At 59.9% G+C, this 15,602-nt stretch overlaps 1 protein-coding gene across 2 annotated transcripts in view; it reads left to right on the forward strand.

The window, feature by feature from the left end:
• Positions 1-394: 394 nt before the first annotated feature.
• CHID1 (chitinase domain containing 1) overlaps positions 395-15,602 on the forward strand; it is a 40,095-nt gene continuing 24,887 nt past the window's right edge. Inside the window, exons 1-7 of one of the 2 annotated variants that reach the window (XM_006164407.2) lie at positions 395-547; positions 1,557-1,706; positions 2,103-2,235; positions 3,196-3,240; positions 3,808-3,914; positions 4,670-4,731; positions 10,697-10,789. In XM_006164407.2, the coding sequence (XP_006164469.1) occupies positions 437-547; positions 1,557-1,706; positions 2,103-2,235; positions 3,196-3,240; positions 3,808-3,914; positions 4,670-4,731; positions 10,697-10,789 (701 nt within the window). In that variant the 5' untranslated portion in view covers positions 395-436. The remainder of the gene's footprint in view (positions 548-1,556; positions 1,707-2,102; positions 2,236-3,195; positions 3,241-3,807; positions 3,915-4,669; positions 4,732-10,696; positions 10,790-15,602) is intronic. The other variant, XM_027766690.1, reaches the window with a different exon arrangement.

Genomic DNA, 15,602 nt, shown 5'->3' on the forward strand with positions numbered 1-15,602 from the left:
AGGCTGAGATTTCTTTGGGTTCGGGGTGGTGGGAGGCGGGAGCTGGCTTTTCTGGATGGCCGGTGGGCAGGAAGTCTATGGCCTGTGAGGAAGCTCCTTTCTGGATGTCTCAGGGGCACTGGTGGCCCAGCCAGGCAGCCCAGAAATATTGCAGATCTGACTCGGGCAGGCCCAGGGCAGGGCTCTGACCTCGGGCCCAAGCCCGGCCAGGACCAGCACCCTCCTCAGTAGAGTTCTGACCTCGGGCCCAAACCCGGCCAGGACCAGCGCCCTCCTCAGTAGAGTTCTGACCTCGGGGCCAAGGCCAGGCTTGGACCAGCGCCCTCCCAGTAGAGGTGTCCCCAGCGTGTGCCGCCCCGCCAGTTCTCTCCATGTGCCGTGCTCTCTCTGCAGCCCCCAGGACGCCAAGGGCGGACCCCACCGTGACACGCCCACCATGCAGATGCTCCTCCAGCTCCTCTGCCTCGCTCTGGCTTGTGCTTCTGCTCAGGCCACTCTGTCAAAGTCAGACGCCAAAAAAGCTGCCTCGAAGACGCTGCTGGAGAAGGTGCGGTGACCTGGGGGCCAGGGGTGACTGCACGGGCTCAGCTGACCCACACTGCTTTCTCCTACGTGCCTGAGGCCTACAAGCCAGGAAGCTGGAGGGGCTTGGCTTCTCGTGCGGTGGGGCAGCCGTGTGGTTGCAGGCTCTGACTGGTTAAGCCCTGTGTGCAAGCAGCCTGTGGAGCTGGGCTCTGCAGGGGGTGGGCTACTTCTGTCCCTTCCGTCCTGCCTTCCTTGGAGCCCATCTCTTGTGATAATTTCCAGCTTCTACCTCCTTCCAGCACCTACACCCTCATCCTCGTGTTCTTTAATATGGCCATGAGCTGCGTTCGTGGCATGGCCTTTGTACTATTCTAGAATGGTCCCAGGGATTATAAGCTCCAGGGTGGATCTCCCATCACATTTACCCCTGAGCCCCAGCAGGCCACAAGCCAGGCCCACCGACCCAGGCCTGGACTCACCGACGTTCTCCACCCTGCTCTAGTGCAGAGAGCCCACACAGTGGGTATCTCAGGGGTGAGACCAGGGTCTGGCAATGTCCAGGGGGAAGCTGAGGCAGGCCCTGGAGTGTAGACAAAACATGCAAGTTGAGAACTTGCTGGAGGGCTTCCAGGAGTGGAGGCAGGGTGAGGGCAGATGTGTATACAGAGCGCCTGGGGGTGAGGGCAGATGAGAGTGGCCAGTGGAATATCGCAGGCCTGGCATGCTCTCACCGGCCCAGAGACACATGGCCCTGGGCTACCCAGATGGGTGTGCATGCTCCTTGCCTGACCTCCAGCCCAGAGCAAGGGGGACTAGCCCTTCGGGGGCCACCATCTGCTTCCTGACAGCGGGCCTTTCTGACCCACACTGCTCACCATAGCCTTGGTCCTATACCTGCAGGACCCCTGGGCGGGCTGTGTCAAGGTGATCCAAGACGGCCCTGGAAGGACGGGAGGGCCTGCCGGTGCTGCTGCCCAGGCCGCATCCTGCACTGTTTGGTGGCTGATCTCTTTACGTCCCCTGTGTTGCAGACTCAGTTTTCAGATAAGCCTGTCCAGGATCGGGGGCTGGTGGTGACGGACCTCAAAGCTGAGGATGTCGTTCTTGAGCATCGCAGCTACTGCTCGTCCAGAGCCCGGGACAGACATTTCACCGGGGAGGTCCTGGGCTACGTCACTCCAGTACGTTGGGCCCCTCAGTGCAGAGGGAGGTCTCGGGGCTTAGATGGGCTACCCCCAGCCCCCAGGAGAAGAAGGCTTTCTCCTGGCCAGGTGGTGACAGGATTCTGTGTTCTGACTTCTCTGGGCTGCTGCGCCAGCACCCTATAGCCGGAGACACGCTGCCCTGGATCGGCAGAGTGAAGGGTTCTGAGAGGTTCACCAGGATTTTCTCCTCACGGCCACCCACAGATGACCTGGTGCTGCTCCCTGAGGAGCTATGGGCAGTGGTCCCAGCAGCCCACAGTGGGAGAAGGGCCCCTGGGTGGAGGCTGAAGTCTCGGGCAGCCAGAGTGAGGCCCGGGGTGAGGCCAGTGCATGCTCACCTGTGCTCTGTCTGCCCTCTCCTTCTTCCGCCAGTGGAACAGCCACGGCTATGACATCGCCAAAGTCTTTGGGGGCAAGTTCACACAGATCTCCCCGGTGTGGCTGCAGCTGAAGAGGCGTGGCCGCGAGATGTTTGAGATCACGGGCCTTCACGATGTGGACCAAGGTTCTCACTCTTCCTGCTAGTCTGTGCTTATCCCGAAGGCTGAGAAGAGTGTGCAGGAGCGCGTCTGTGTGAGTGTGACGGGGTGTAACTGTAAGAGTGCGTGAGAGTGGGGGTGTGTGGTGTGACTGGGTGTGCGTGAGCGTGAGCCTGAGTGCAGTGAACTTGCGGCCTGCCCTTTATACGCAGGGCGAGCCCTGAGAGCAGGCCGTGAGGCAGGGCAGGATGAGTGAGGGTGGTCTCTGAGTGGGACCACTGTGGGACCCTCTGTGAGGCTGAGTGAGTGCCTCAGAACTGTCCACCCCAATGCGCAGCAGTCCCGGCGACCGTGGAGGAGGCCTTCCCTTGCTCTTCCAAGCTAGGCACGAGTGTGTGCAGGACAGGCTGTGAGATGGCTCAGGCAGCCCCTGGGCAGGGAGGAGAGTCTGTGGGCTCCCCGTCCGCTGTCACTCCGGGAGGCAGGTGGGGCTCGGGCAGGGCCCCGTCTCCCATAGCACATCTCTGAGTTCACGTGGTGAGCCACGTGTATGGCTCCAGGGCGGGGTGGTACAGCCAGTTCTGGCGGTCACAGGCCAGGAGTGGGTTTCTCTGATGCTGCGTGGACTGTGCAGGTGACCATGTGTCAGATGTCAGTGAGTGGCGGGTTCTGGCCACCCTGCAGCCCAGGGAAGCAGCCCTGAACTCCAGGGCTGCTGAGGGGACAGCCTTGGAAGCAGCCCCCTGGCCTCCTGGATGACCACGGGCTCTGAGCCTCTCTAGCCAGGGAGATAAGCTCAGAGCTGCTCTTTAGCGTCTGGAGGATTAGCGGCCAGGACAGAAGGAGAGGGCGACGGCCAGGGGAGGGTGGTGCAGGGCTGCTCCGGGGGTGTTCACCGCCTGTTGCATGGCTGCTGCGCTTTCCTCCAGGGGAGCTGGGTCTTCGTGCCCTTCCCCTTTGCCGACGGCTCTGTCCTCATCGCACAGGGTGGATGCGAGCCATCAGGAAGCAAGCCAAGGGCCTGCGCATAGGTGAGTGCAGCAGGCCTGGAAGCAGTCGGGACATTCCCCCTCATACAGCATGGAGCCCTCGATGATGTGACCTCCCTATGGGAGGACCAGGGGATCCAGGTCTCCTATTTCTGGTGCCTTAAGCGTAGCTTTCTCCCCCTCCAGACTCTCACCTGACGTTCACAGCACACGGTCCATCCCGAATCCTGGGTTGTCCTGCCCATCTAGGCGTGGCCCACCAAGGCCTTTCTCCTTGCTTGGTGGCTTTGTGCCCCTGTCTCTTTTAGCCAGTGAGGGAGGAACACGTGCCCCAACCCGCAGTGAGAGCCTGGGGTAGCAGGGTAAGAGTGTAGGGAGCAGGCTGAGGGAGAGGTGCTCCAGGGAGGCTCAGGAGCTGGTGACAGGGCTGAGCAGAAGGTGCAGGGCGGGCGGGTGGGCAGACAGGGCATCAGGGCCTACCCATCCATCCCTGTCTGCGGTCCGACTCTGCTCTGGAGAACAAGGGAATGCCCTTCTGGGAAAACAGGCATGGGGCTACCCCGTGTCCCTAGTCACAGCCTCTGTGTGTGTGTCACCCCTCTCCCCCAGTGCCTCGGCTCCTGTTTGAGGATTGGACTTACGACGATTTCCGGAATGTCTTCGACAGTGAGGATGAGATAGAAGAGCTCAGCAAAACCATGGTCCAGGTGGCAAAGGTGAGGCCTGTGCAGCCCTCAGGGCCTCTGGGCACGGGCCAGGCTTGGTCAGCACAGGTGCCAGGCCCTGCCTCCCAGCCCTCCCACCAGCCCGCTGCTGGGCTCATCCAAGGCCAGCCCTTACCTCCTCTTGCCTGCTTCCTTTGGGCCCCAGGGCTAGGAGACGTGTTTGCTGGACTAGGGAGCTTCCCTGAGGCAAAGCCCAGCTGCCACTGTCCTTCTCGGAGGGAAGCCCTCCCTGCTGGCGGCTGGTATTTCTTTTCTTTTTATTTTTTTTGGAGAGGTTTTCTGGGTGTATGTGCTTGCTGGAGAGAGAGAGACAGTGAGAGGGAAAGTGAGAAATCACCTCCCAGGGGGGACGCCCACACCACATTCCCCTCTCCACTCTCCTTCTGGGATTTTGGGCACATACACACATGTCCAGCATGAGTTTCAAGCCACTGGGTCTGGGACTTGAACCACAGTCGGCCATGTGGGAATCCTGCAACATAACCATTACACCATCTGCTGGCTTGGGATTAGGGAAGCAGATGCGGGGCAAGGTGCATGAAAGCCCCAGCCCCTCTGCCCTCTTGCTGTGGGAAACCCTCACATCCACCCTTCAGAAAAGGGCCTCTGGGCATGTGACACCGGCTGGGGTCTCGCCTCATGAGTGACTGGGTCATATTCTTACAAGCTGGGTAAAGGCAGGAGCCTCTGTATCTGACCCTCCTGGGTCTCCTCGGGGCCTCCTCACCTGCTCTGATCTCTTCCAGAACCAGCATTTTGATGGCTTTGTAGTGGAGGTCTGGAGCCAGCTGCTGAGCCAGAAGCACGTGTGAGTAGCTGTGGCTGGGCGGCTGCCTGGCAGAGGGAGGAGCAGGGGCAGAGGAGCCCCACCTGAGAGGCCTTCCTCCCACAGTCTGCACCTGGGGGTGAGGGTGGGACCTCAGGAAGGTGGGGTCTGCTCAGAGAGGCCAGGAGTTGCCAATTTCAACCGCATTGCCATGCCGGCCCTGACGCCTCCTCCATCCCCCTCTCCGCTCTCCTTCTGGGTTTTTGGGCACATACACACATGTCCAGCATGAGTTTCAAGCCACTGGGTCTGGGACTTGAACCACAGTCGGCCATGTGGGAATCCTGCAACATAACCATTACACCATCTGCTGGCTTGGGATTAGGGAAGCAGATGCGGGGCAAGGTGCATGAAAGCCCCAGCCCCTCTGCCCTCTTGCTGTGGGAAACCCTCACATCCACCCTTCAGAAAAAGGCCTCTGGGCATGTGACACCGGCTGGGGTCTCGCCTCATGAGTGACTGGGTCATATTCTTACAAGCTGGGTAAAGGCAGGAGCCTCTGTATCTGACCCTCCTGGGTCTCCTCGGGGCCTCCTCACCTGCTCTGATCTCTTCCAGAACCAGCATTTTGATGGCTTTGTAGTGGAGGTCTGGAGCCAGCTGCTGAGCCAGAAGCACGTGTGAGTAGCTGTGGCTGGGCGGCTGCCTGGCAGAGGGAGGAGCAGGGGCAGAGGAGCCCCACCTGAGAGGCCTTCCTCCCACAGTCTGCACCTGGGGGTGAGGGTGGGACCTCAGGAAGGTGGGGTCTGCTCAGAGAGGCCAGGAGTTGCCAATTTCAACCGCATTGCCATGCCGGCCCTGACGCCTCCTCTCGTGGGTGGCAAAGAGAACGTGAAGACTTGGTGGGATAATGGTGCCCAGGTGGTGGTCACGTAGATGGAGTTTGGACATGAAGGAGCCTCCCTTGGGATGTCAGGAAGAGGCTGGCCCACAGCAGGACTGTGGTGTGGCCCACATGGCATCCCCTGTGAACAGGCTCTGCAGCAGTGACTCAAGGCCCTGGCCATGGCCAAGGTACCACCTCTCCTTTCCACACTGCCTCCAATCCCATGGGAGGAGGGGGCTCCCCCTTCCCCAGAGGACCCTGGTGGAGGCACAGGAGACCCAGAGGCCTGGCAGGGTCTGTGTCACAGGCAGGGAGACGATGGTGGGCAGAGGGGACAGGTGAGGATAGGCAATTGAGTGCCTGGCTGGCAGCCTGACATCTCCATCCCCAAGAGCCTGGCCTCTCCAGTGGCAGGCTGTGGGGGAACCCTCAGCCAGGGTCCACCCAGCCCACTCCCTAGTGGGTGTTTCTGAGAGGTTTTTCTCCTCTGTCCACTTCCATGCTGGGAGGGCCAGCAGTGACCAGGAGGAAGTTAGAGACAGGCGAGTTGAAGGAGACCACAAGGGGGCACTCCATGGGGGATGGATGAGGTTTCCCTGAATCTGGGGGGAACCTGCTAGGCTCTGGCCTAGAGTGAGGTACCCCGTGAATTCCTCCCAGGACTGCCAAGGCTGACCTTCCAGCACTCTCTGAGTGAGGGGATCCCTCTGAGCTGGAGACAGACTCCGCCAGCCCCAGCCTTCCCACTAACCCTGGGAGGAAGGATCTGTTCATCAGAGATTTGCCATCATTCATTTCCATTTTAGAGTTAAGAAGGCAGAGCTGCCAAAGGACAGCCCTTGCTGGAACCAGCAGTTAGTGTAACGGCTATGTTGCTGGACTCCCACGTAGTCGACCGGATTCGAGTCCTGGACCCGGTGGCTTAAACTCACGCCGGGTGTGTGTGCGTGCGTGCCCAAGATCCTGAGAGGAGAATGGAGGAGAAGGGATTGCGGTGTGGCCATCCTCCCTGGGGGGTGATTTCTCGCTTTCTGTCTCTCTGTCTCTCTTTGTCTTTCTGGCAAGCACATGCACCCTATAGCAAAAAAAAAAACAAAAAAAAACCTCTCCGAATAAATAAATAAAGGGGGCAGCCCTTCCCTGAGATGGCCAAAATTCTTTTTTTTCTTTTAAAGAATTACTTTATTTGGGAACCAGCAGTTAGCATAATGGCTATGTCACTGGACTCCCACGTAGTCGACCGCGGTTCACATCCCAGACCCGGTGGCTTAAAATTCACGCCAGGCGCGTGTGCGTGCGTACCCAAGATCCCAAGAGGAGAATGGAAGAGAAGGGATTGCGGTGTGGCCATCCCCCCTGGGGGATGATTTCTCGCTTTTTGTCTCTAATGTCTCTCTCTGTCTGTCTGGCAAGCGCACACGCCCTGTAGTGAAAACATCTCCCCCCAAAAAATTACTTTATTTAACTTTATTTTATTTATTTATTTTTAATTTGACCACAGAAGGCCAGAGCACATGTTCACACACACCAGAGAGAGAGAGAGAGCAACCGGCCAGGGTGCCCAGACCTTTTATTTTTTTAAGTAACTATTTTATTTAACTTTATTTATTTATTTTAATTTGACCAGAGAGGAACAGAGAGAGAGAGAGAAAATGAGAAATAAGCCACCAGGTCTGGGACTTGAACCATGGCTGGCCATGTGGGAGTCCAGCACCTCTTAACCACCAGGCCTCCTATGGCCCCAAATGTGCCCAGACTCCTGATGGGTCATTACTGTCAGGCTGGAGGGCCGGGGTGGGCCATGGGCCCGAATGAGAGGCTGCAGCAGGGAGGGGAGGTAGGAGCCACAAGTGGACAGGCGCTGTCCAGGCTCCCAAGCAGACAAGACCAGCTTTTTCGCAGATTCCTTTGGGCATTCTGCTGCCTGGGCACCTCCCAGAACAAACCTGGCCACGGGACACACATGGGAATATTTTTTTATTTTTAAACAGTTGTTTATTTATTTAATAAATAACTAATGACTTCATTTTTATTTATTATTTAATTTGACCAGAGAGAGACAAAGGCAAAGTGAGAAAGCAAGCTGCCAGGTCCAGGACTTGAACTGTGGTCAGCCATGTGGGAGTTCAGTGTCTTAACCACCACGCCACCTGCCGGCCCCACACTATGGGAGTATTTAATAAGACTGTTGTTCTAGTCACGTCTTCCTGCCCCCTCCCATCACCCTCTGGGCATCTAGCCTAGATTTCTGAGGCTCCTGTGGCCTTTCACAAGTGCCAGTTTGTCTTAGAAAGGCAGTAGCTGATCAACAGGTAGGCATGCGAGTGCTTAACCTCGGCCAGCAGGGGTGGTGACCTGGTGTCTCCGTGACAGGGGTCGGGGCGGTGCCCACAGGCTGCCTGCTCCAGCTCAGAGCTCTTCTCTTCATAGCACTGTCTGGCTAGTGTGGCCACTCCCAGGCAGAGGCTGTGGGCCTCACTGTGGAGTTAGCCATCCCCCCCTTTCCTGCCTGAAAGAGTCCAGAGCTCCCCCCAGGGCTGTGCAGGTGGTCCTCAGGGGCCTCTAGTCTCCATGGTCCCTGTGACACAGACCCTGACAGGCTTCTAGGTCCCCCGTGCCTCCACCAGAGTCCTGTGGAAGGGTGGCTCCCTCCTCCCCGTGGGATTGCAGGTGGTGTCGACAGACAGGAGAGGGTGGCACTGAGACTTCAGCCAGCAGCCCCGATCCTCCCCTCACAGTGCTGAGAGGCTAGGCCGCCACAAGGCAGCTGCAGGTCTGGCCAGCAGACACCGAAAAGTCCCTACAATCCCTCTATTTAAAAAAAAAAATAGGCTTTTGTCTTATAGCTTGTGTGCTCACCAAAGAGAGAGAGACAGTGAGAGAGAAAGTGAGAAGTCCCCACCCCGAGAGGATGGCCATTCTCCTGGAATCTTGGCACGCACGCACACATGCCCTGCATGAGTTTCAAGCCACCGGGTCCAGGATTTGAATCCCAGCTGGCCACGTGGAGTCCAGCAGTGTATCCACTACGCCATCTGCTGGCCCCAGTTGCGCTCTCTTCATTAAGTATGGTCTTAGGGCACTTTCCAAACCAGAAGGTGTAAATCAGTGGCAGATAGGGACATTTGCTAAGGGAGCAGGCAGCGGCTCCTTGGTGGCACCGGCAGCTTCCGGTGGGTGTGTTGGCTCCATAGTGAACCCCCCACATCCTGCCCAGGGGAGGCCAGGCTCTCAAGACAGAGGTCAGGTTGCCATCCAGGCACCCCATCGCCCATCTTCACCTGCCCCCTCTGCCCTCCACTTAGACTCCCATCCCCCAGTGTGCCAGCCCAGGACTGAGCTCAGTGGGTTCTGGTCCCTCACACTCTCTGGACCCAGGCTCGGTCAGGTTTACCTGCAGGGTCTGCTGGCAACACCATTGGCAGGGAAATTGCTGCTGTAGGTCCCACCAGAGCCCTGGAGTGGCTCCTTACGTTGTCCCCATGCCCATAGCAACTGGCAGTAAGAACACTCCGGGTGACACCAGCACCCACCACAGCTGGGACCCTGGTAGCCTTGACTCCCACCTGCCCTCTGCTTTTGGCCACTCCATGAAGTCTAAATGCTTGGGGTAGATGTCCAGTACTGGCCATGGGCCTGGTGCGGCCCCAGAGAAGGTCATCCCATCACTGTTTTGGGGACAGTCACAGACACCTTAGGCAGTGCAAGGCCCACAGGCATGGGGCTAGGGAGGTCCCTCCTGGCAGGGACCAGCTTCTGAGCCCCTTGGGCTTGGACACACCTTGTGCTCTGGTGTTTGGAGTATGGGCAACAGTCTCCCCAACCACCACCTCTAAGTGGTGCTCCTGGAGAACTCCAGCCGTGGGGCCAGCACAGAGGACGAGGCAGGCTGCCCGAGGCCTGCTCCTGACTGTGCTGGTGCTGCTGTTCCCCGGAAGGGCAGCTGGGTGGTGCGTGCCTTGACTGTCTAGGGCCAAGGGCTCTCCCATGGATGCCACTGGCGCTCAGCTGGCAAAGTGGCAGTCCAGTTTGGGCCACGTCAGGGAGACTGAGTCACCACTCCCATCCAGCAGTCAGCATGTGGCTGGCCCCTGATCCTGGTGTTACCCAGAGGACCAGGGCCCCAGGGGACCATGGTCAAAGACCTGCCCAGAGACTCGCACTAGAGCACAGTGGGGCCTGCCTGGCCTCGTTCTTCCCAGTGTCCATGAGAGTGGGACCTGTCATCCCTCCAGACAGAGCTGGCCCTGAGGGTGCTGTAGTGAACAGTGACAGGGTCTCCCAGACACGGTGAATGCAGGGCTGCCATGCTGGCACCTGGCCTTGCAGCCACATGTACTCCAGATGGAGTTTCTGCAAAGCTGGCCACCAGGGCAGAGCTCATGGGCTTCCGCTCAAGCTGGCGCACTGGTTACGGTCTGCATGCTGTGGATGCTGGGCGGGGTGGGGCGGGGCAGGGGGTCCTGACGGGCGCATGTGGCCCGTGCTGGGAGAGGGCAGGGTCTGCCCCTCAGGGCACACTGCGGCCTGTGCAGACTCACTGCAGCCCTCGCCTCTTCTTTGTTCATCCCAACCTGGGTGCCCCTTGCCCTCATGTGTGGGCGCTAGTGAAAGGGCATACACGCTTTCCTGTCCTGAGCCTGACCTGACGCAGCCCTCAGGAGGTGCTCAGGCTGACCAGCCCCGCGTGCTCAGTGCCCTGGGCCCAGCAGCCTTCCTGCTGTTTCTTCAGGGGAGCTGGGTGTTTGGGGCCCTGGACATTTGGGCTACCCTCCCTGGGTGTCTCTTGGGCACTTCACAGACCCCACTGTAAGAGAACCCAAGTGTGAGGAGGGATGGGCTCAGCCGGATTCCGAGTGGGGCCCAGGTGGGTGGAGGGCAGCCTTTGTCTTCTACCCATTTACTGGTCTGCGGGGCTCCTCCGGTGCACGTGCCGTGTCATTTGGGACCACACCCAGAAGTAGGGTGGGAAGTGAAGGGGCTTTCCACTTGCCCTGCATCAGGGTTTCAGGCTGGGGACCAGCCCACCCATTTCCAAGGCAGTGGGTGTCAGGGAGCCCCACAGGTGCCCAGGTGGGATCTTGGTGCCAGCACTGCTGACCTCACTCTGTTCCCTCGCAGGGGCCTCATCCACATGCTCACCCACGTGGCCGAGGCGCTGCACCAGGCCCGGCTGCTGGCCATCCTGGTCATCCCACCTGCTGTCACTCCTGGGTAAGTGCTGAGGTCCCGAGAGGTACAGGGAGGCCAGCACAGGCTGTCGGTCAAGGTCAGGCCCTCTGTCAGCATCAGCCGCACCCGGCCCACATCTGCGGGAAGCACAGGGCCGTGACCCAGGGGCGGCGCTCTTCCCTGTGGCCTGCACGCTGTGGCCTGCCGAGAAACCCCATACCTTGAGAACCGACGTGGCTTGCTTCTGTTACTCTCAGGTGCTGGAGCGCCCAGTGTTGGGTGAGTCATGCAGAACCTGTACCTCCTGTGTCTAGGGGAGGCCAGGGCAGGACAAGTGCTCCTTCCCCTTCTCAGCCCCACAAAGTGTTCCTGTGGAACCCCGGGGACAGGAAGAAGAGTGACTGGCACTGGCTGTAGGAGCCAGGCGGTCTGACTCCTGTGTCCACTCTGCCCGGAGAGCCTCGCCCTGGGCTAGGCACAGAGAAGCTCCAAACCACGATGCAGGGACCAAGGATAGACGGGGTGAGGCTGTGTGGACAGGAGCAGACCAGGCGGAGCGCCCCAGGGCCATTGGGATGGAGGCCTGGGGCGCTGCCCCGCATCCTCCAGCTTCCAGGGCAGTCCTGCCTACTCGGCCATTTGGCCCTTGGCAGACACTGGGCTCCCCAGCTCGCCCTGTGGAAGGAAGCAGCTAGCCTGTCCGGCCGCCTCTGCAGGCAGACCGGTGAATCTGGGCCTCGAAGGGTGTCAGCCGCCAAATAGTGGAATGTAGTTGGACATATCTCCAGGGCCCGAGGGTGGCAAGTGGGCTGAGTTCCTAGACACACAAAAGAGTCCACTTGTGCTCAGGCCATGGTTCAGGCAGTGAGACAGACACCTGGTCACTCCCCAGGGCTGTGCTCACCTGGCTGACTGCCCAGTTCATAGCCTGCAGTGCCACATGTCACTTAGGCCTGGGGCTATGCAGGCAACGGGGAGCTGAGCACCTGCTGTTCAAGAGGGTTTCCTGCCCTGGCCACCAGGGTTCTGAGGGCCCCTTGCCGAACACGGGCATCAGCCTCCCCTCAACTCTTCTCACCAGACGTGCCAGGGCTCTCAGTCTGTCCGTGTGGGCTGCGGCTAGGCAAGGTAGTGCCGAGACAGACAGCCGCATCCCCCGCGGTCCCATGCCTGTTCCTGGGTCCTGCCGCAGGTCCGGGCGGCTCTCTGCTCTAGCTGGGTGGTTGGTACTTAGACCCTCTGGGGTGCCAGCGTGATGTTGGCCTCTGCTCCTGCTAGATTCCAGCTCACCCCTCGGCAGTGACAGCAAACTGGCAAGTGGGAAGCAGGAGTGAGCCCTGAGCCCCTCCTACTACCTGTATCCCGAGCTCCCTCCGTGGGCTCACACATGTTTGTGGGTGGTACATGCATGTGCACATGGGACGTGCGTGGTGGAGCTTCGTATTCTCTTTGTCCCTAGCTTTTCTTTTTCTTTCTTTTTTTCTTCTATAAGATGGAAGATGCATGCCGTTGGCACAGAGAAACTGAGAGGGAGAGGGAGAAAGCCCCTCTGTGGGATGTGATCACACTGCCGTCCCTTCTCCATTTCTCCCCCCGTGGAGGTTTTGGACGTGCACGCACACGTGCCCAGCATGTTTTTCATGCACTAGGGCCAGGACTCGATTCACGCAGGGGCCTGGCTCCCTTAACCACTGGGCGAAGGGACCAGCCCTGCCTCTGGTTTTTCTCTCGGCATTGTGCATTGTGACTTCCTGTGCCAAGTGTCAGGGCGTCCTGCCTCAGGTAGAGCCCGGGGGCCCTCAGTGTCTGTGAGTACCACTGCCCCTCTACACTCCCACCTGCTCCTCCTCCTGCAGGTGGGCAGGCCATCGGCTCTACCTCGGTTCTTGGGCCCGTCTTCAGCCAGCAACCCTGCCCTTGCCAGTGAGGGGCCCATGCGTGGGGCTCGGGGCCTGTGTCCTATCCCTCACTGTCTTTTTCCTCGGCGTGAGACGGTTATGATATCCGACCCGAGTACCCAGGGTTTGCCCGGGGCTGGCCTCTGCCCCACCCGAAGGCACACAGCACACACAGCTCCTCAGTCTGCCTGTCTGGGACCCTGTGAGGTGGGACGCCTGGAGGGACGGGGCCGTGGGCAGGGTGGCAGGCGGGAGGGAGCCAAGGCCCGCGGGAGCATCTGGCACTGCTGGTGTGCATGTGCTGGCCCAGCGCATTTGGCCTGAGCCCTGGCAGCTAGCAGGGGCCAGCGAGGAGGCCCCGGGCTCCTCCCGGCAGGAGGCCTGGCTGGCGCTGCTCCCGGGGAATGTTTTATCGTGCGTGCTCCTCCTCCCTCACCCTTGCTGTAGAGCAGCTGGCATGAGGGAACGCGGTGCACCTCTCCCCAGTGTTCTGCAGTGGGACATAACTATGCTCGTCATCCCCCTCACAAAGGCTGTGGCACTGCTAATCACAGGTCCCCTGGGCACCACCGGCGGGTGGAGGGGCCTGTAGGTGTCTCCCCGTCACCAGATGCAAATTCAGCGTGTCCTTGGCTGGCAAACAGGCAGCCTCAGCTCAGAACTGTTGGGGAAGGGGCTCAGCCCCAGGGACTGCTGCAGCTCGGTAGACCCCGGGGCTCCGGCCCTGACAGCATTTCTGACCTCGAGGTCACAGCCTCCATCCACAGTGGGTGCTGTCCACGAGGGCTGACTCCGAGGTGGAGCCGCAGTGTCAGCTGGTATAACTGGAACCCCAGGCCTGCAGGGTGGGCAGGGCAGCCTGTGCTCAGAGTGTCCATGAGGTAGTGCCCACCTTTGCCTGGGAGCAGAGCCCTTGAACCCGTCACGAGTCAGTCCTTGGCATTGTCTTCAGCTACTAAGCCCCACTTGGATTCAGGGAGCTGACCACAGAGACCAAAAAAAGGGCTGACCTCCTTCCTGGAGCCATTGTGGGTGTCCTCCCTGCAGTGGGTGGGGCTGTGTTCAGCTGGAGGTTTGGGGCAGGCCATCAGCCCTACTCAGAGCCTGGCCCGCCAGTCAGGGAAGGTCTTCATCTGAAGGTGTCTCTGCTGGACCCAGCACCTTGGCACAAGGGCCCCACTCACACTGCCTGTCTGCCCTTTACCTGCAGCCTAGGGGCCGGGGCAGCAGGGAGTCAGCAACGTGTGCTGTGGTCCCCATGGGGACAGTGAGTGCACCGTGCAGTGTGGACAGCCAAGGTCCAGCGGAGTTTGGCAGCTGTGGGTGTGAGGCGGTGGTTGGTGGGCTCACACCTTAGAGAGCTCGGCGTCCTCCCTGCATGGCAGCCATCACGGAGAGGACGAGGATGTCGAGGGCTGAGTGGGCAAGAGGTGACAGCAGTGGGCAGGGGCTTAGGCAACCCCGGCAGTGGGGTTTGAAGTCTCCTGGATGTGTCAGGGGGTGGAGAGGTGGAGAGGAGCTGTCAGGACACCTGCTGAGGGCCATGGTCAGACCTGGGACCACTTCTGAGACCACAGGCAACGGGCCCTGCTGGGGGCTGGCCCAGAGGGGCATCCACCACGTGGGACCGAGGGCCTGCAGGGAAGAGAGGTGCTGCCGCTGGGTGGGGTTGGAGAGCAGGAGGCCCACGTAGCGTAGCTGCCGCGCTAGCACATATGTGAGCACGCGGGGCTGTGCTCGGTGTCTGGGGGACACCTGAGAGCCTGGCCCGTGCGGGGCAGCTGAGCACGATGCTTGTTTCCTGCAGTCCTCCCTCCACCCCGGGTTTCCTGTCCTCGGAAGTAAGTCTAGAACCAAGTCACTGCTCTGGGTGTGAGATGTTTCCTGCAGTCCTCCCTCCACCCCGGCTTTCCTGTCCTCAGAAGTACGTCTAGAACCAAGTCACTGCTCTGGGTGTGAGCAGTAATCGTGTATCGGGGGGGCATAGTGGTTAAACACTGGACTCTCATGTGGCAGACCATGGTTCGAGTCCTGGACCTGGAGGCTTGAAACTCACACTTGGCGCATATGCGTACACTCTGAAAATCCCAAGAGGAGAACAAAAGGGAAGGGACTGTGGCATGGCCATCCCCCCTGGGGACTGATTACTGACTTCCTCCCTCTCTCTGTCTCTCTGTCTCTTCTGTGAGTGCACACACACTATAGTGAAAGTCTCTCTTTAAAAATGTTGTGTATCTGAAGTCTGCTGCATCTAGCATGTTGATGTGCTGTTCTTGTGCCTTCTTGTCCTGAGGCCATGGGTCACAGAGACCGAGACCAATGGCTGGGCTGCCAGGCTCTTGGGACCGTCTGAAGGAGGGGATCTGCAGTGTGGGGAGCATGGGCTGGCGGGGCACAGTCCTGGCAGCAGCCTCTGTGCAGATAGAATGAGGGACTCCACATCCCCGGGGGGTCCTCTGGGCCAGGCAGCAAGGCCAGGAGGGGCCCTGGGGACCAATCTGGTGACATACTCCCCCAGCCCTGACCAACGCGCCAGAGGCTGTTTCCATCTCTGGACGGCGTGTGCCATGCCTGTCTGCACCAACCCAAAGGCCGTTCCTACCTGCGGGCTGCAGTCAGCACCCATGGCTTGAGGAGTGTGGCCATCTGTGTTGGTGGGCTGGGCTGGGCCAGGCCGGGCCACACCATGTGCCTGCCCCATGCCTGTGTGCTGTGCTGGGGGCATAGTGGACGCACACCTGCCTGCTGGGCCAGCCCCCCAGGTGGTAACTACACAGAGGTGTGCCTTTGTGGAGCTGTCAGAAACGTCCTGTTGTTTCTGTGCCATATTCTGTGGGAGTCGGACACGGCCAGAGGCCACACCTGCCCAAGCCCCGCAGGGTGAAATCCGCTCTGCTGTCTTCCCTGGTGTGCACCCTGCCGTGAGGTGGCAGGAACATGTGGAGTAGCCATACTGG

Source organism: Tupaia chinensis, unplaced genomic scaffold, assembly GCF_000334495.1.
Source record: "Tupaia chinensis unplaced genomic scaffold, TupChi_1.0 Scaffold143624_1, whole genome shotgun sequence".
NCBI classification, from domain to species: domain Eukaryota; kingdom Metazoa; phylum Chordata; class Mammalia; order Scandentia; family Tupaiidae; genus Tupaia; species Tupaia belangeri.